Genomic DNA, 19,912 nt, shown 5'->3' with positions numbered 1-19,912 from the left:
CACAGCTTTACTGAGTTGTGAAAGGCCAACGCTGCTCCCCCACCGCCTCTTCTCCAACCCTCGTCTCTTTGTCAACACGCCTCCTCTAACCCTACCTCAACCTCCCTCCCTCCCTTCTTCCATTTCCACTGCTCCCCCCTGAGCCAGACAGACAGACCCTGCGGGACTGTGGCATAATCACTTTATTTCCCCGTCGACTGGAACTGCTGCCTGAGCTAACTCTGACTGTGTGCTCCACTTCCCCCCCACAGGGACCACAGTGGCCCAGGTGACAGCCACAGATGCTGATGATCCCATGTTCGGAAACAATGCCAAGCTCATCTACTCCATCCTGCAGGGGGAGCCCTACTTCTCCGTGGAGCCGAAGACGGGTAACGCAAATGCTTTTAGTCTGAACTGCTGTAACTTTAATCGTAATCAGTGGAGGCTGCACAAATCTCTCAACAACCTCCGTTTGGACTATTAGGAAAGCACACTAGAGATTTGTCTGTGCAGAAAATATGTTTAACTTTATAACAAGTGGACTTAAAAAGAGACAGAAGGGCAGAAATGTTTCCAATCTCACACTGTTGAGACTGAAATCTGTGTTCTCTCCCACTTGCTCCCTCTGGTCCTAGTCACTTTTGACAAGTCATACACTGCTTATCACTTTGAAAATTGTATAAACTCCCCTGGCAACTATATCTCTTTAAACAACTATTCATAGATTTATCTACTTATTTTTATGTAGACCATCGGGGAAAAATGTGTTGAGTGTTTACACCCCTGATAGAAAATTGGTTCAACTGATGCCAGTGCATGTACATTTACACTATTTAGTTGTGTGATACAAAGGTCAGCTGCAGCACTTCCCACACACATTGTTGACCTGAACTGTGAGGAGTTGGGGGAGGCCATTATTGAAGTAAAAAAAGTTTAAATGCAAATAAATGCAGTGTTTAAAAGGGCATATCTGATTTTTTTAAGGGAAGTAACTGTGAGCTTTTATTGAGCAGTCAATATGAGTTGTAGTTTTGCTCATGGCTTCAGTTAACCTGTCAGGATAGCCCTGGAGATATTTGTCTTACTGTGAACAATGAAAAGAAAAAAAACAATGCATTGATCCTACAAGTAAGTATTGTCTGTGTTGCCAAAGTCTGACATATCTTGTTCCCAACACATCCTCAGTTTGCCAATGTAAAGTGTAAACGATATACATGACCTATTTGATTTTAAAACACGTGGTTAACTTTGTGAAATGCAACTACTTGGTTAGGTTCAGGCAACAAACCTTCTTGTTTAGGTTTAGGAAAAGATCATGCATTAGATCAAAAGCATGCAATGAAGTTAAGTTACACAACATAGGTGACTTAATATATGATGTGGTTACATACTGTGGTTATGTAAATAAGTAAAAATTGTCAACTTTAAAAAAAAATGTTGACCTATGGTTTCACCCAGGACACAAACAGCTGCGTCCTTAGTAAAAGTCCAATACGCGGATTTATCGATCTTTCACGTCATCACCTGACTGTCTTTTGCTCCTGTCATAATTTTTTTATGGCCACTAGAGGTCGTCTAACAGGGCCCCTAACAACATTACTAATAGTCAAAAATCTTTGCTTGCACCAACCACCTGTACACACATTTTTTTTTTTTTTTTTGTGGGTGTTCTACTTATTCCTTCCATAGAGCTCTTTTGTTGTCCAGTATCTATTAAAAACTCAGCAGTGAGCCACAGTGTTGCACTGCAGCGACATATTCCTTAATTGCAAACAGCATGGGCCCTTTACAGTCCTGCTAAAACAACCCAGATTCCAAAAAAGTTGGGACATATTCAGTTGAAGCTCTGTACAGTGTATTTTATATTCAATCGGAAACATTTTTGCTTGTGTAAATATACAAACTGAATTTGATGTATTCAGTTTTTATAGGCCTTTTTCACAGTGCTCCGGCTTTTTTGTACAAAACAGTCATGCCCAAATGTATAATAATCTGTTGCTGAAAATAATCACCATTAAACGCAGAATTCACTACTGTTTGCGTTGTGTTCAAGGAAAGTAATTAGGTTTTTAAAAAAAATGTTATTAAACTGAAAAATGTGTGTATATTATTATTATTACATTACTTTCGGAATTATGTACTTGAAACTGACAGACTGGCAAATTGTTGGTTTTGGTCTTTTCAGGAGTAAAAATAAATATGATCATTCATCTTATCCTTGAAAAAAACAGCTGCTACAGATAGTGAAGGGCTGCTAAAAAATACGTATTTCATCTAAACTGAAGATCAGATGAATAAGTGATTAAAATGATGACTTCTGAGGTTAAAATAGCTATTTAATTTTCCAGTTTAATCTAATGCTCTTGAGTCAGATTGTTGATCTGTTTACTGTCGCCTAAAGCCTCCACTCTGGCCAGACAGAGCAAGCATTAGTCATCTTAAAGCCCTCTTGATATTTCTATGTATTGATAAAATTTGCAGACTTTATTGTGGTGCTGACTACTCGAGGCAAAGCTCAATTCCAGGTTCTTTATTCCTGTCATGTGCGCGACAATTACAGAGCAGCAATCTTTAGCAATGAACATCTAAGGCCTCAGGCACCCCTTCAACAATACTCATTAAATATCTATAAAAAAGTTTACTTACATTTTGTTTAAAATCCTAGAAAACCATCCGATACACTCGATGGTGTTTCACTGAATCTTTTGTCCGTCTACCTCTTCCACCTGCAGGGATTATTGTTACATCATGGCCAAACATGGACCGTGAGGCCAGAGAGCAGTACCTGGTGGTGGTGCAGGTGAAGGATATGCTCGGCCTCAGCGGGGGCTACTCCTCCTCCACCACCGTCACCGTCAGCCTGACTGATGTGAACGACAATGGACCCACTTTCCAGCACCGTGAGTCACTCGTATGAGTCACAGTGATGCAAACACCAGGCCATACACACTGTGGGAATCAATGAAAGAGCACAAAGCATTACAGACTGCGAGGACATGTTTAATATTATACCTAAGAGGCATTTATTTGATCACACTTTTCTCGGTTTCGTGGGAGGTTTGCGCCGCCGGTGGCACCTCATTCGGCTGTACACATCTTGTTATTCAGCCGGCAGCCAAAATTAAAAGGAGACAGTCGAAGAAAGAGAGCGAGAAAGAGAGACAGAGAGAGAGAGGGTGTGAAGGAGACCGGGAAAAGGAGATGGGGATGTTCATCTGCGCGTGCATGTGTACATTTGTCGCCCACTGGATGAATTTAATCATTCACACATGAGAGGACATTTGTCATGACCTTTAGAAACAAACCTAGCTTTCTCAGCGATAAACCCCACTAAATGAATGCCCTGGGAAGAAATCAATTCTGTAGAAATGAGACAGCAAGGATGATACCTTTAACTATTAATGTCACATTCACATTCATTGCTGCCGCTACTGTATCCTGTGGGTTCCATGTTGAGTCAAAAGGCCTTATAAATATTGTATAACCGCACTTCTCTTTGAACTGTGCCCTCTGTTTTGTAACATAATTGGTAATTATTATCAGCAGGGTTTTTTTTTATTATTTCAGGAGCAGCTGGTTGCTGTTGAGTTCCTCCCAGTTGTGGCAGCCGTCCAAATAGAGTCACTCAAAGACACAATCGCATTTTCTCATCTTCTTATTAGAGTTAGGCTGGGATTATGTGGAGTTGCCACAACTTATCTGTGACTCACACAAATTGACCCTCCACCGCAATGTTCTCCCTTCTTATCACTTTACACACTAGCAGACTCTCTGCTTGACTAGCTATTAACAACTTACTGTCAAGTTCTGTTGCCGATGTTTAAGTAAAACCAAAAAAAACAACTTTTTATTCATTGTTTTCCTCAGATTGTGAATTATTATGCGCTGCAAAAGTATCAATTCGGTATCATCAAGATTTTGTGTTTCTTTTCTTGTCCAAATGAAGGATTTTAAAAGAAACATCTTTATTTTTACAGACCTCTACACCTTCGCCGTCCCTGAAAATGCAGCTGTGGGCACCACAGTGGGCAGGATTATGGCCCTGGATGGGGACATTGGCATCAATGCCAGGATGACCTACAGTTTGGAGGATGACCTGGAGGAGAGCTCGACTTTTATCATCAAAACAGATCCAGTGTCGCAGGAGGGAGTTGTTCTTCTAGCCAAGGTGAGTGCACTTACAGTATATACAGATGAGTGCACAAAGACTCAAAAATCTAATTATATAATTTGACAAATGGTAGAAAAAATATAACAAGGTGAGACAACAACCTGCACTAAGTGTATTGAGTATAAATAAAAAAGAGTCACAGGGTCACATGGCGTCATATCATGGGGGTACATCCAAGCTCAGGAAGAGCGCCAGGCTTTGGTACCCATTTGACATAGTGGCAAAACAGTGTAACTACAATTTCCGGTCATCTTGTGATGTCATCGGGCCCAGAAAGACTTTTCCCATTGACTTACATTGGTATAGAAATCAAGGGATAGTCTTTGTTTATCGTCACAACTCCCACTAAATGACTCGTTTCGCTGTCAGAATTTGATCCATTCAGTCCGATAACATTTGGAAAGTCTAGACGAGCCATGAAAGTAAATCGTTTTATTCACATTCAAGTTAGTGGAGCACTAAACCGGAGTAAGCTGGCTCGGCTGGAGGAAGTCTTTAGTGCATATAGTCAGGCGGCTTAGCTAAATAAAGGGGACACGCCAGACACTCTCCAGGCTCTTTATCACCATAGGTTTCAATTTTTGGTGGCAGCCACTTTATCAAGATTGCGGATCGGAGATGGCAGCCATATAAAATCTATAAGAACCAATACATCTTCCAAGCCAATTAGAAGGTCAATCTTGGTGTGAAAATATACATTTTCTGGGTCAAGGAATCCAAAAAATTTATTGAGAATATCACTAGATGATTATTTGATCAAATAGATATGTTCATTTTCACCATGTATTTACGTTATTTCCAACTCAGTTCCTAAGGGGTCGACATATATTATTATAGGTCATATACAGTGCATGTATTCTGTAAAATTGATGACATGCATACATTTAATTAAACTTTATTAGCAGTTTCACTTTTATTATTTATTACATTTTCAACTACAAAGATCTATGCAATTTCAGTGTGCCTTCCTGCATGAGCACCTTGCACCACAGCCACTTGCCCCTTTACAACCACACTTGACCAGTTCACTGCAGGCTTTTGAAGTGATTGGTAGAATGCTCCACACAGGAAGCCAGTAATATATATGTTCCATGGGCCCAATAGAGCAGCAGAAGATCCACATGATTTTTATGTACGAAATGTTTTTGGCATCATGCTGCGTTGAGTCCCGCCTCCAACACTGTATCCAGTTCTCTTTATAAGACCATGGGTATGACACATGCGCAGGAAAATCTGGTCTGGAAAGCTGCAATTGGTGGTACAACTTGGTTCTGTCAAGCCGAACACACCCAGTGAGCACCTGAGTGACAACCATCCTTTTATTTCTCGCACCACCTGCTGTAACATCCCAGCTCCAGTTAGTTATGACACCATTTGACCCATTGACTTCTCCTCTTTTTACCCTCCTCGCAGTGAGGTCACCTCTTCTTTTTTCCCGTTTTATGGCAGGTGGCTTTATCGCCACCTAGACTGAGGTTGCTGATCTGATAAGTAGCTTTTAACCCATTGAATCCCATTCACAGGAATAAAAGGAAACCAGTGTTCTTCACAAGTTCCTTAATCACCTCATTCAGGCCTATTTTCTCCACAGCTTCAAAATAAAAGGTGTTTTAGTCATTGTTTGAATAATGATACCAGGACAGCACCAGCCCAATATAACCCCTAAGTACATATCCCTTTTCCTAAAATATTAATATTCAACGTTTTTATGTTTTTCATCTGATGTTTAAAAGGCCATAGTGTAGCCAGAAATCATAGTGTGGGTGGACACAGAGGCCAAAATGTCTGGGTGGTTTTTTTTTAAACAAAATCTCTCTTTGAAACTGTGAAATATCCAACGTTTAGTATTTAATTAACATTACAGACACCACCACGAGCAAATTTTTTAAAATCATTACACCTGACAGAGGGCATGGCAACATTTTATGGCACGATGCGCACACACAGACAGCTGGCAGAAACAAGAGCAGCAGCATCAAAGCCGACCAGACGCAACAGTGTCACAGCTTGGCACGGAGACCAAACAAGCACAGACAGTCGCACACACCTGGCAGCAGCAGCAGCAATATGAGCTTCTTTTAAGGTCATGAGAGTGTAGCTGCACAGTCTTGGAACATATGCATAATAAACTATAGGCTACAAGACGATAAGAAGACAAGAAGACAAGACAGAGAATGTAAATAGCCTGCTTTTGATGATTGAACATCAACACTGAAACTAGTCATATTCTATTTTAAGTGGGGTTGTATGAGGTGCTTCAATGGACGGCATGCCCCCAGTTTGGAGAAACAGGAAGGAGTACTGACACACAAGCTAAACAATGTCCTGCTATGGACGGGGGCAGCAGGACATGTATTTTAGCCAATATCAGTTCAATTGTATGCTATATTTTACATATTTTAACCACCTTTCCTTGTCATCAAACAGCCTTTTTTAACAGGAAGCTAAAGCCGTTCTCCATTAGAAAGTTGTCTTAAAAACCACCAGACTGCATTCCAGTCAGTTTGGCTTCACCAAAACTATCATGACCTATCTATAATAAAAAATAATAATGTAATTGTTATTTGTTGTATTATTAATCTAGAGTCATGAAAAAAATATTAGACCACCCTTGTTTTCCTCAATTTCTTGTTAATTTTAATGCCTGGTACAACTAAAGGTTCATTTGTTTCGACAAATATAATGATAACAACAAAAATAGCTCATAAGAGTTTAATTTAAGAGCTGATATCTAGCCATTTTCCATGATTTTCATGATAAACCTTTTGGTTATTATGGACATAACCATGGAAAATGGCTTGATATAAGCTTGATTAAATTAAACTCTTATGAGCTATTTTTGTTGTTATCATTATATCAGTCCAAACTAAACTTTAAGTTGTACCAGGCATTAAAATGAACAAAAAAAATGAAGAAAACAAGGTGGTCTAATAATGTTTTCCATGACTGTATATGTTACATATTTCCTTGTCATCAAACATCCTTTTCTAACAGGAAACTGAAGCCGTTCTTTGTTAGAAAGTTCTCTTCCAAGCCACCAGACCCCATTGACAAAAACAATATTTTCTACCTCAGGAGTTTCTGGTCTACTGCTGCCTCTAAAATTGTGTTATTGTAGGACTTTGGTCTTTTAAAGGGTGAGTTCAGCTTCACCAAAACTATCCTGTAAGTATCTATAATAAAACATGAAAATATATTTGTTATTTGTTGCATTATTAATCTATATCTGCAAAGTTATTAAGTCAATCTAGTGCAGTGAAAAATAAAATATTGGCTTCCAAAATCTAGTGGAGAAAGTAGTATAAAATTAAATTACTTAATTAAAGTAATAGTTTGTGAAAGTTGAGTAAATGTATATAAATATGTGTCTGTTAATTCCTCAAAGATTATTTTTGTTTTCCTCTTCCTACTTTATTTTCCCACATACAGTACGCCTCTCCTTTACAACACAGGAGATTTCAATACCGATGCTGTGATAATGAAGAAAAAAAATACATTATTGACTCTTTCTCTGAATCATTCTGGGAACGCTGTAATGGTTTGCATGCTGTTTTCTTATTACTGGCATCAACATGTTAATCAATAACGCAGCATTATTTAAGTGCATGCTCACAGCTGGGAGCTTATTGACATTGACTAAACAATTTTAACATCCAGTCTGAGTCTTGTCCTGCTCCCACTGGAATAATGATCTGTCTTAAGTACAAGTTGGCAAAGCATATTTGAAAAGCTGTTACTCTTTAAGCTTGCTTAATGATGATGAACAAGTTGTTTTCATGCTCATAACAGCTGCATTAATATTAATTGTTTTTGTCTTTTCTTCACAGCCTTTGGACTTTGAAAGTAAAAGGCGTTTTGTCATGGCCGCAGAGGCCGTCAACGACCACGTGGACACTCGCTTCCTGCCTCTGGAGGAGTTCAGGGACAGGACGACGCTCAAGATCGTCGTGGAGGATGTGGACGAGAATCCTGTCTTCCTCTCGGCGGCCTACGAGTGGAAAGTTCCTGAAAATGCAGCCGTGGGAACTGTGGTTGGCAGCGTTAGTGCCAGAGACACTGACACAGTCAACAATCCCATCAGGTACAGTAATGTGAGCCGTCTAACACTGGGAAGAATGGCATCTGCCACCCAGCTGCAAGTATGATAATGACGCGGTGGATACCCAAGCAGGTGGGGGCGGCCCGTCTCTAGACAGCTTCCTCCACAGGGTGAAAAATCATTCCATTTCAAATAGTGTTACTGGCTCGGTGCATCCATTTTTACCCTTGATCTCTGGATACCCTGTACATGGTCATATTTATCTCATATTACTTTAGTAGGAAATGAGCCCTGCTGAATAAATCATGAAGATTTTTTTCTTTCTTTTTTTTTTATACCTCACAGGCTTTTCTATCTATTGCCGTGGTATTATCACAAAGCAACGTGGCTAGGACGTGGGAATGTAATAAAGCACCATACGAGGTGGCATATGGAATTGAGATTTGCAGTCATTTGCAAGTGGGGCACGTTGCAGAGGAGACAGCAGCAGTACTGGTGCCTGTAGTCCATCTCAGCAGAGCTTAAGAGTGGCAGGTGCTGCATATCATCCTCAGCCTAGCGTCTATTACTGTCCCTTTGGAGACAGTGTCTCATTGATTAATAAATTCAGCCTGACATTTTAGAGGTTTCCACAGTTCTACTAAATATGATTAAGTTTGCTTTGGTCAAATTGGCTTATATTCCATGTTGTTATCAGCAAAGTGGCTCACAGAAATGATTCATTACTCAGTGTGTTTTCACTCCTGCTTACACTAATTCGGTGATTCTCAAAGAGGCTTCCAGGGAGCCCCAGGGGTCCGTGGCACTCGGCCAGGGGGTCCCTGAAAAGTTTTCAGATTTATTCATTTATCATGATAAAAAATACGAAAGGCTTCATTGTTCAACACATAAGCATTACACATTTTCAAATCAATGAGTGTTAATAGATTTTGTTTGAACCTCTTCCACTAAACCCCTCCTTTTTAGTGTCTTTTTAGGTGGGAGCCAGGGGGTATTTAGGGGAAATAGCAGGTCAACAGTAGATGCCACATTGAAGTGGTGCACACCATCTGAAAGCTGGGATTAATTTGAGATGCAGCTCATAAATCTGTAATGAAAATTAGTTAATTAACTTGGTGATCCAGACTTCTCTGCTGTTTTTTTCTCTTTCAGAGGCTGTAGTGGTCTCAGTAGTTGTGTTTCTATCAAGACATTTCTATGTGCATTTAAAATATTTGCATGGGAAAAGCTTGATGGAAACACCAAAATTCAAAGTTTTTATGCTAACTTGGTGTTTTTTGTCTTTTTCGAAAAATTGTTTAAGTGCTGAATTGGGAGAAACACCTTTTCCGAATAAGTTCTGACGTAGAGAACATTTAACTACGACTGACTACAACTGTTTCAAGACGAGCTGGCATCAAAGAACAATGGCCAAAGTTGTCCGATTAGCAACCTCTTTTTTTTTTCTCTCTTGCACAATCTCTACTTCTTCTCCTGTTTACTGACGGATTAGCCTACAGCAATACATTACACTGCCATCTTCTAAAGAAAGTACGTTTCTGTAGCTTTGTTTATTTGCTCTAAACATGTCGATGGAAGCGTCCCTAATTTGCATTGTCTTTGATGCATTTACGAAATTTCGCTTCAACTTTAATGGAAACACTACATTTTAATCCTACAGAGAAGATATTGATAGCTTACCAAACTAGAAGATCTAAGGTTAAAAAAAAAATCAATAATACAGTACATACAGCATACTGATTATATTTAAAACTGAGGTATGTTCTACGGCTTTAAAAACATCATTCTACTGAAGAAATTAAAGGAAAATCCATCAGAGTTTCATGTTTTAAAGTGTCTCCTGTTTGTAAGTACAGTCGTTTTGTCATTCTGTGTAACCTCAATTTCAAGCAGTTTCAAGCATTTTATTCAAAATTCGAGCAATTCTTAAACCTTGAAAACACCACATTAAAATTCAAGTGTTCCTTTAAGAACCCTGGACCATAGAAATGCAAAAAATAGGCTCCAGAAAATTACTGGAAAGGACATACATGAAGGTGTTCCTAGTTTATTCTCTCTCTGGAAATGATGAAGACCCTCTACCCTAATTCAGCATGGTGTTATAATCACTTATATTAATGATTGTTTAATGTGTTAAAGGTATAGTTGTGTGAAAGACCGGTGCAGTACCAAGCAAAAACAGACACAATTCTGTTTTGTTGGTCTTTGAATGATAAATGTAAGTTTTTCAAAGTTTATTTTCACATAAAAAAAAAGAATCCAGGCAGTAACTTTTCAACCATTATCAGAAAACAAGACACACGGATGTGTATTCTGTTCCTGCAGCTGCACCACCTTTAACATTGTGCAGATAGTCTATTATTTATTTTCAGAAAGACTGAACAAAGTTTCTCTATGTTTACAAGATTTCGTGTCTCGCTGTTTTTAAATTATATTTCCTGACTGAAGACAAATAGAAAAAGGTGCGTGGTCAGGTTTGAAATAATATTCAATTAAAAATAACAGGAAAAATATACAAATTGTGTGTCTTTGCCATCTGTGTGAGCGGCTTTGTTTTCATAGTGTTGTTGTCTCTGTGTCACACTAGCTTGTATGTGCTCCCTTTGTTGGATATCTGTCAACAGATTAAAAAACTGAGCAGTTTGCCTAATTAATCTCCCTGTGGTATCGCAATGTTTTCTCGGCTCAGGAAACAACCTTGCCTGCTAAAATGTGTTTCTCTGTGATTTTTCTTCCAGATATTCAATTGACAAAAGGAGCGATAGCACAAAAGCTTTCAAAATAGACCCAAACAATGGAACTATTACTGTCGCCAAAGCTTTGGACCGAGAGACTACAGACTGGCATAATGTGACTATTGAAGCCAAGGAAACAAGTAAGGAGAATTTCATGTCTTGTACAACAGCGTTGTGTTGATATTGCCTTTAACTTATGGCACAATTATCCTTATTCAGTCATAAACCTGGAACATATTCACAGCAATCTGTTGATGATACATATTCAAACAAATGTCTGTAGCAGTGATTCCCAACCCGAAGGACCACAGGGTAATTTGGAAAGATATGAACTACAATTTGATCAAGAAAATATATTGAGTTAGCTGTAACACCTGAACAATATGTGTTGGAACTGAATGTGTAATTGCTAATTTAACTTGCATACAACTGGAATGTTTGGATTACATTTGCACACACTAGAAAAATGCCGGTATGGAGTATGCTGCCTTTTTTTTTTTACATTTAATTCTGTGAATTTAAAGAATACTTCAAGTTTGAAAAGTATCTATTATGTGAAAATTAAAGGTGTACCTCAGTTATAAAATGTACTTAAATATACTTTCCATAATATGAGACAATAGCAAGAAACAGCATAAACAATATCCATATTTAAAAAATAAAAAAAACAGCTACTGCAACTACAGACAGTAAAAGCGAAGCCAGGCTGGCAGAACTGATTTTTAACTTTAAGTTAAACCTAAAACATGAAGGGATGTAAAATGCTCATATCCCACAGGAACAACCCCATCAACATGTTTCGCTAAAAGCAGTGTATAGTTGAAACTGTCAACCAACACTTAATGAATAATAAATGTATGTTTGAATGTTTATTTTAAATTGTTAGCTGTAAAAAATGTTAACAAAAGAAAATATTAAAATAAAAATTTAACTTTTTAAATGGTTAAAATTTAAAGCTAATAGTAAGGATTGAATGATTAAAATTAGGGATGCACGATATTGGATTTTTTTTCCGATACCCAATTTGCGGATATTTTACAACTCGTTTGGCCGATATTTTTTCCCCCATCTATTTTCCTGTTGTTTCTCCTTTTACTTCTTTTCTGCCACAAACTTGTAACGGTTACCAGTTAAACATAAAACATGAGGGGATGTAAAATGCTCAACCCCATATACATGTTTAGCTCAAAGTGCATTGTTGATATTGTTACCTAACACTTAGGAATAAACGTTGAAAATCATGAGCTTAAAGTCACGAATAAACATTTGAAATCGTTAGCTGGAAATAATGTTAACAAAAGAAATGTTGAAATAAATAAAATATTAGATAGTTAGATAGACATAGTTACACAGCAGATTAGGCCCAAGTATGGAAAAAAAAACCTGGGGGAGGGGGCTAATATTTTGAAAAAAAAGTGACAAATCTATGAGGAAAAAAAGAAGCAGATTTATGAGGGGAAAAAAGTAGGAAAAATAGGCTAGTGTTTTGTTTTTCATAAATCTATGACTTTTTTTTCTCGTAGATTTGTAACTTTAATCTCATAAATTTGCAACTTTTTTCTTGAAATATTACCCCCTGCCCCGGGTCCGTATTTATTTATTTATTTCATACTTGGCATTAATACACAGTCATACACACAGTAAAAAATTGCTCTCAAAAAGTAATGTTTAAACTGTTTGAAATAGTTAGCTAAATGTAAAGATAAACAACAATATATCATAGCAAAAAGTTAGAAATGCGATAAAATGTAACATTTTAAATGGTTAGAATAAGTAATTAATGAATGTTTAAAATTAGGATTTTCTGCCAATATCCAATATGCCGATATTTTACTACTCATTTGGTCCATTAAGGATACCGATTTTTTTCCCCCATCCATTTCCTGTTTTTTTTTGTTTTACTTCTTTTCTGCCACAAACTCGTAAAGCTCAAGATGACTGTTCTTGAGGTGGATAATTAAGCTTGCAGTGTTGCCATTCTTATTCTTGCCTCCTCCTCGCTTCACTCACGCTGAGCAGTCATTGCAAATAGCAGATTTGCGATCCGTTTCCAACACTTGGAAAAACTTCCACTCCACAAATTTTTTGGCTCCTCCCTCGGTCATGCTGCTGGTAGATGCACGTGACGTCACTACGTTGTGCTGTGCACGTCTTGCGCCGGAGACTTGGCATTGAAGTCAGGCGTTAAATCCTATTATTTTATCAGTTTATTATAACGACAAATTTTGGCGTGTTGACCGATGTCCGATAGTCCATTTTAAAACTAGCATTGGCCAATAATGTGCTGACAATAGTGTGCGTCCCTTTTTAATATTGTTAACAAAAGGTATTTCAGAAACAAATTTGAAGCTTAAAGTAACACTTGAAATTGTTAGCTTAAAGTTATGGACACAGGGTTGACATTGAGATTCAGCCGCTCTAAGTGGAAGTACTACAAAAGCAAACTGATCCATCTGAACATTGACAGTTCAGTTGTATGAAAAGTCAGGTCAAGTCAAGTCAAAGTTTATTCATAGAGCACATTTAAAAATAACCTCAGCTGAATAAAGTGCTGTACAGTTAAAAAACAATAAAATCATACACAAACATAATAATAAATAAAAACAAACAAACAATGAAAACAATAAAATAACACGAAAAAAATAAAATAATAATAAAAAACTCAATTTAAAAAAAAGAGTTAGAGTTAAAAAGGGAATAAAAGAATAAAAAGTACAAAGCCAACATTATTTTATACTAGTTAGAGTCAGAGTGATTCAACACAACAGAAGACATTGATGAAGAGGTACTTCAAAAGGTTGGGAACCACTCATCTACAAAACTTTAAAGTTTCACAGAAGGATTTTCTTTTTACACAGTTTTTTAATGTTGATTTTATCTTGGTTTGGAGAAAGCAGTGAAATTTCGATGCCCGTGTTGTTTTTTTTGTTCCACAGTCGTGTTTCCAGAAGAAGAAACATTTATCACTCTTAAGCATTATTTTGACAAAGCTTTTACAAAGCATTTATGATACATGCACCCAGTGGACTCCAGCAAATGTCTATCTTCACTACTGCAGCGCAGAACCATTTATCCTCCTCTGTGGTGGTGTTCATCAAAGTGCTGGACATAAACGACAATGTGCCAAGGCTTGCAAGAGATTACCAGCCATATATCTGTGAGGGAACACAGGCGGGAGAAGTATGTATATTATGATGCACTGATGTTCATGATTTACTACAGTATATAACAGTGTGGCAATGAGATTTTCCAGGAAGTGGACAATAAGGCTCTTATTGCAACCTATTGTATTACACTAATGTACGGTTTTAAAACCAAGAAGCGATTTGACCATGGTACAGCAATCTACCTGTATTACAACCATATGTTGAGTGTCTTTCTAAGAACTATGAAAGGATGCATATAATAAATGTACTCCTATTTTCTCAGAAAGGTGTCTTTGTTTCTCGCAGCTCATTCAGCTGCTCAGTGCTGTTGATCCGGACGAGCCCGCTGAGGGCCACCACTTCTACTTCTCCATGGTCCCTGAGAAGCACATCAATCCAAATTTCACTATCCGAGACAATCAAGGTATAAAATAAGCAACAGAGGAAGAAGTACTCAGATATTTTTATTTGAGTGGATATAGCAGTAACCACAGTGTAGAGAGTCCTGTATTCAAAGTAAATGTAAATGTAAATGTACGAAAGTACAGTCATGGGTAAAATGATTGGATCCTAGTTTTCTTCAATTTCTTGTTCATTTTAATGCCTGGTACAACTAAAGGTACATTTGTTTGGACAAATGTAATGATAACAACAAAAATAGCCCCTAAGAGTTTAATTTAAGAGCTGATATCTAGCCATTGTCCATGGTTTACTTGATAATAACAAAAATCATTATCAAGAAAACCATGGATAGATGCTCTCATTGACAGGTTTCTTCCAAACGCCCATCCCTAATTGACATTATTGCAAACAAGCTTTTGCTTACATTTTATTTAGTTTTAAAACTATGGGATGAAAGTGAATACATGAAACATATGAAGCCATATTTAAAGTCGGTAACGCTTTATATTAAGGTCCTTGTAATAACCATTAATTGACAAGTAATAAGGCCCTTGTAAGTCCTTACAAGATGCTTATTAACATTACTGTGTGTTTATAAGCTTATATAAGTGTTAATAATGGCATTACAAACACCCATGACCCACCCATTATGTCTTTGCCATGCCTTTATTAATCTTATTTTGTTTGCTTATTGATATTAAATTATACTTTATTGCTCATCTATTACAAGATAACTATAACTTAACTATGCTTTTTGCAACTACCGGATCTAAAGCGAGAACAATGCCTTATTACTTCTTAATTAATGGTTATTAAGGACCTTATTATAAAGCGTTACCTTAAAGTCCTATTTGGTGGCTGTTAGATGATGGTGAGCTGCAGTATAATCTGTGAGACGAAGGCAGAATAAAAGGCATATTGTTATGATTACAAGAAATTTGAATTTAAATGAACACTATGTAGCCGCAAATGTTTTGCCACATTTTTGGAATGAAATCCTTCAAGTAGGTTGACGTTTCTGTGGCTGACAGCCTCTCAAGTTAGTAAATTGAAGGAATGTTTGCCTTCGAGTCAGTGGGCGGCCGACCCTTTCTCAAAGTTTATAATGAAAATGGGCAGCAGGAAAACAAACAGTGTTGCGTGCAGCAGAGGGATGTTTGAAAGTGTCGAATAAGTCGGAATGAAATATGTGCAGGTGCAGTGTACGGGTGGTTGGCAGTGCAAGCTCAGCACTCCAGTTAGCAACCAGGAAATTAATAATGAATCACACATTTAATAAAACACATTTCCAAATGCCACAAGACATATTTGACTTCCCAAAAGTTATTGTTAAGGGCCTTGATGAAGTCTTGCGGGTGCATCTGAAACAGGTTTTCCAAATTTACTTTTGTACACTCTGAAAATTAGATTTGACAAGGTGCTCGGGCCTCTCACAGAGCTCGGATTGTATTTTAAATCACATTACGTGTGTCAGTTGAATTCCCCCCAAAAAATATCAGCGCTGGCATTGAGAGCAGTGCTCATGTTTTTTTTAAAAGAGATTGAAAAGTGCACCTCTCTTCACTTTATTTTTAGACAATACAGCCGGCATCGTTGCACGCAGGAGTACTTTTACCCGCAAGGATCGAACCCAGTACCTCCTTCCTGTTGTGGTGATGGACAGCGGCTCTCCAGCTCTCTCCAGTACCAGCACTTTGACCATCAGCGTGTGCAGCTGCCAGCCTGCAGGTCACTGTCCCACAGGGGGGGTGGAGGCCCTCGCCCTGTCAATGGGGGTCAGCCTGCAAACCTTGTTAGGGCTTCTGGTCTGCTTTGTCACATTCACAGGTAAGAAAGCATGGCCTTACCTTGTATTTATATCCCATCCGAGTCCAGAATACTAAATAAGAATTTATACTTTTTAAAAAAGGGATACTCTGGCTCTTTTTGGAGCTCCGGGAAGTCTTAGCCATCTGGCATCAAAATCCTCTCTTTCTGTGTTAAACTTAAGAAGCAAAAATTTAAGCTGTAAGATTAGTTCATTTAAATGACAGATGTCTACATATGAAGCTCCAAAAGTAGTTAAAGTCAAGTCAGAATACACTGAATACATCAATAAATGTTATTGCTGGTTTAATAAGTAAAAAGGATAGCTTTATCTTCTAATCAGTTGGTAAAAAATAAATAAAACTTTTACTATACAGTCATGGAAAAAATGATCAGACCACCCTTGTTTTCTTTCATTTCTTGTTCATTTTAATGCCTGGTGCAACTAAAGGTATATTTGTTTGGACAAATATGATAAAAAAAACAACAAACATCGTTCATACAAGTTTTATTTAAGGGATGATATCTAGCAAATATCCATGGTTTTGATTTTGGTTATTATCAAGAACACCATGGAAAATGGATAAATACCAGCTCTTAAACTATTATGAGCTATTTTTTGCTGTTATCATTATATTTGTCCAAACAAATGTACCTTTAGTTGTACCAGGCATTAAAATGAACAAGAAACTGAAGAAAACAAGGGAGGTCAAATTATTTTTTCATGACTATATGAATCTCCAAAAGTAGTTAAAGTCAAGTCAGAAATATAACCGAATACATCAATAAATGTTATTGCTAGTTGAATAAGTAAAAAGACGGCTTTAACTTCTAATCACAGCCCTTTGTCAAAGCCACCAGACTCCATTGACAAAAACAGTGATTTTACCTTGCAAAAGTTGCTGGTGTAATGCTGCTTAGATCTGTTAGTTAGTTTGTGTTATTGTGGGACTTTAGTAAATACCTTTTTAAAGGGATAGTTCAGGATATTTTTGGTGAATCTGAACTAACCCTTTAAAGCGCAAAATACACACAATAACAAACAAGTAAACAAGCAGTGGTAAACTAGCAACTCCCGGGTTCTACAAGGTAAAATTGTTGTTTCTGTCAATGGAGTCTGGTGGCTTAGAAAAGAGCATAGAACAGCTTCAGTTTCCCCTGAACAGGGCTGTAAAATAGTTTAAAAAATGAGTATTATTATGTATAAGTATAGTCAAATTATCCCAAAAATCATCCAAATAAAGCATACACTTTTAATTTTTAATTTTTAATTTTTAATTATTTGGTTTGCTGCTGCACAGCAATACATTGCTTAGCTTCTATGCCAGCGCTCATATCTGCCTCTCCAAATTGGGCTTGACTCCGAATAAGTACCTCATACAACTCCACATCAAAAAAAATCTGAACACTCCATAAAAACATATCAGTAATAATGCACTTTCAAGGGGAGAAGCTCTTTGTTATTGTTTATAGCTTTCATAGCTCCATCTTCCAGACACTTAAGACCTCCGTAACAACAAACACAGCCGGCTGATGATATACAGCGCTAGCCAGTAAAATTACACCAGGGAAAAAGAATTACAAAGAATTTGCAGAAAGTCATCCAGAGGTGCCGTTTCTGGAATTTGGCCTCTTCACACATCTTTCAAAACCGTCAATATAAAGGCCACTGCAGGATTAATGAAGAGCTTGTTCTGCCAATATTTTGGCAAGACTTTCTCCAGACCTCAGTAAGACTGACAAGACAGACGTCAAACAGGATTACTCTCTCTGTTGGAAATGTTGTTTACACAAGAAGAGTGAATCTATCTATCTATCTATCTATCTATCTATCTATCTATCTATCTATCTATCTATCTATCTATCTATCTATCTATCTATCTATCTATCTATACTTTGTTGTAAAGAAGTTATTCTTTTTCAGCGGATCTGTTGAGCTAGAGCAGCTTTCCCCCCCACATCATGTTGGCAAGTATATAAACGTGTGTTAAACAGCAGGAATTTTCATTAACAAATTTGTACTTTCATTTGATTCCTTTTTTTAAAACTCACCAGCGTGCCTTTAACACCCCCTTTTAAAATGCTGAAAGCTTGCAGAGCAATGATGTCAGGTAATGAGCATATTGGTTGCAATACATCAGTAGCAATGCCATCCTGGGACATTGATGGGTTTGCATAGTGAAGAGCTTTATTATGACCTCGGCTGCTTTGTGTCCTCCCTGTGCCCATCACATGAAAGATTAATGACAATACCTGCTATGCTAACATTCTGTCAGATGAGCCCAATACCCGGCGAAAACAAAAACAAACTCTTTTTGCATTCTGTGCCACATGGAGCAAATAAAAGAAGTCTTCCTTAATGTGTGAGCTGAAATTAAAAAAGATAAGTTATAGCCCATTTTGCGTTCATTTTGCATTTTTGCACCCACGATAAGTTACAGAAAAACAAATCTGCCTGCCATTATTTCCGGTGCACACTTGCATTTTATGCTCCATCAGGCACCTTAGATGCTTTTTGTCTCACTAAGCTCATGCCCTGGTGTTTAACGGTAATGATCTCCTGCTGTGTTGTGTCTGCAGTGCTGTCAATTCTAATGCTGATGGTGAGGAGGCACAGGCGGAAGCAGCAGGAGGGACTGGAGGTGGAGGTGAAGGAGCTGGAGCTGCCGGAGACGGTATCGCAGAAGGTGCTGTATTACGGAGAACGAGGGGGTGGTGGTGGAGCGGACCTGGACTTCTGCCAGCCTGCCGCCGTGCCTCTGCGCCGTCACCCCCGGAGGAGGGAGAGGAGGCTGCGGAGGGAGGACGTCAGGGCCAGCATACGGATGTCCCTCAGAGAATCCCACCTCATCGGGCCAGACGACGAGGTATTCAGGCAGTTTATTCTGGACAGGCTGGCGGAGGCGGATGACGACCCTTACGTCCCCCCATTCGACTGCCTAAGAACCTTTTCATATGAAGGGTCGGGATCTCCCACCGGGTCCCTGAGCTCACTGGAGTCATCTACTCTGGAGTCTGAACAGCCTGTTTGTAATCCCAGACCCTACGTGGTTAGACTCACCCCTTGGCATGGGGGAGGAGAGGAAGACACCTTCTGAGAGGCTCTTCTTCTTCTTCTTCTTCTTCTTCTTCTTCTTCTTCCAGTTTTGTGTTTTCCAATGAGCACACGTCAATGACATGAAAATGGAAAACAAAAATTGTGTATCAAGAGTTGCACTTAAAGAAATGGTTCATCATTTATGAAAATAAGCTTATTCCCTTTCTTGAGTTAGACGAGCTGATTGAAATCACTGTATGCTAAATACATATAAAGCTATAGCAGCCTGTTAGCTTAGCTTAGTTTAGCTTAGAATAGAATAGACTGGAAACACAATAAAAGACATAGCTTGACTCTTTCTATGGAGGATAAGGACGTGCAATTTTCTTACGTTCTGCATCTGTTTCACCATTTTAATTCTTTAATTAGCAGTGGTGGAACTTTTTTCACTTGCCAGGCCTACAGCACTATAAGTAGATCTGTTTATTTTAGCCATTTTGGTATTTTTAAAGTCAGCGACACAGGGATCCCCTTGGCTTGCTTGAAGACAAAAACCAGGTTCATAAAGTGTACCAGAAAGAAAGAAAGAAAGAA

At 38.1% G+C, this 19,912-nt stretch overlaps 1 protein-coding gene across 2 annotated transcripts in view; it reads left to right on the top strand.

Annotated features, from left to right (window-relative positions):
- Window positions 1-19,432, top strand: part of cdh19 (cadherin 19, type 2) — a 28,255-nt gene extending 8,823 nt beyond the window's left edge. For both annotated transcript variants that reach the window (XM_059327158.1, XM_059327159.1), the window contains 9 exons: window positions 252-371; window positions 2,715-2,882; window positions 3,960-4,150; window positions 7,981-8,234; window positions 10,931-11,067; window positions 13,986-14,107; window positions 14,380-14,497; window positions 16,051-16,302; window positions 18,862-19,432. In XM_059327158.1, coding sequence (XP_059183141.1) covers window positions 252-371; window positions 2,715-2,882; window positions 3,960-4,150; window positions 7,981-8,234; window positions 10,931-11,067; window positions 13,986-14,107; window positions 14,380-14,497; window positions 16,051-16,302; window positions 18,862-19,379 — 1,880 coding nt within the window. In that variant the 3' untranslated portion in view covers window positions 19,380-19,432. The remainder of the gene's footprint in view (window positions 1-251; window positions 372-2,714; window positions 2,883-3,959; window positions 4,151-7,980; window positions 8,235-10,930; window positions 11,068-13,985; window positions 14,108-14,379; window positions 14,498-16,050; window positions 16,303-18,861) is intronic.
- Window positions 19,433-19,912: the final 480 nt, after the last annotated feature.

This window comes from Centropristis striata, chromosome 23 (assembly GCF_030273125.1).
Source record: "Centropristis striata isolate RG_2023a ecotype Rhode Island chromosome 23, C.striata_1.0, whole genome shotgun sequence".
NCBI lineage: Eukaryota > Metazoa > Chordata > Actinopteri > Perciformes > Serranidae > Centropristis > Centropristis striata.
The sequence above is the reverse complement of the archived record's forward strand: the minus strand, read 5'-3'. Positions and strand labels throughout refer to the sequence as shown.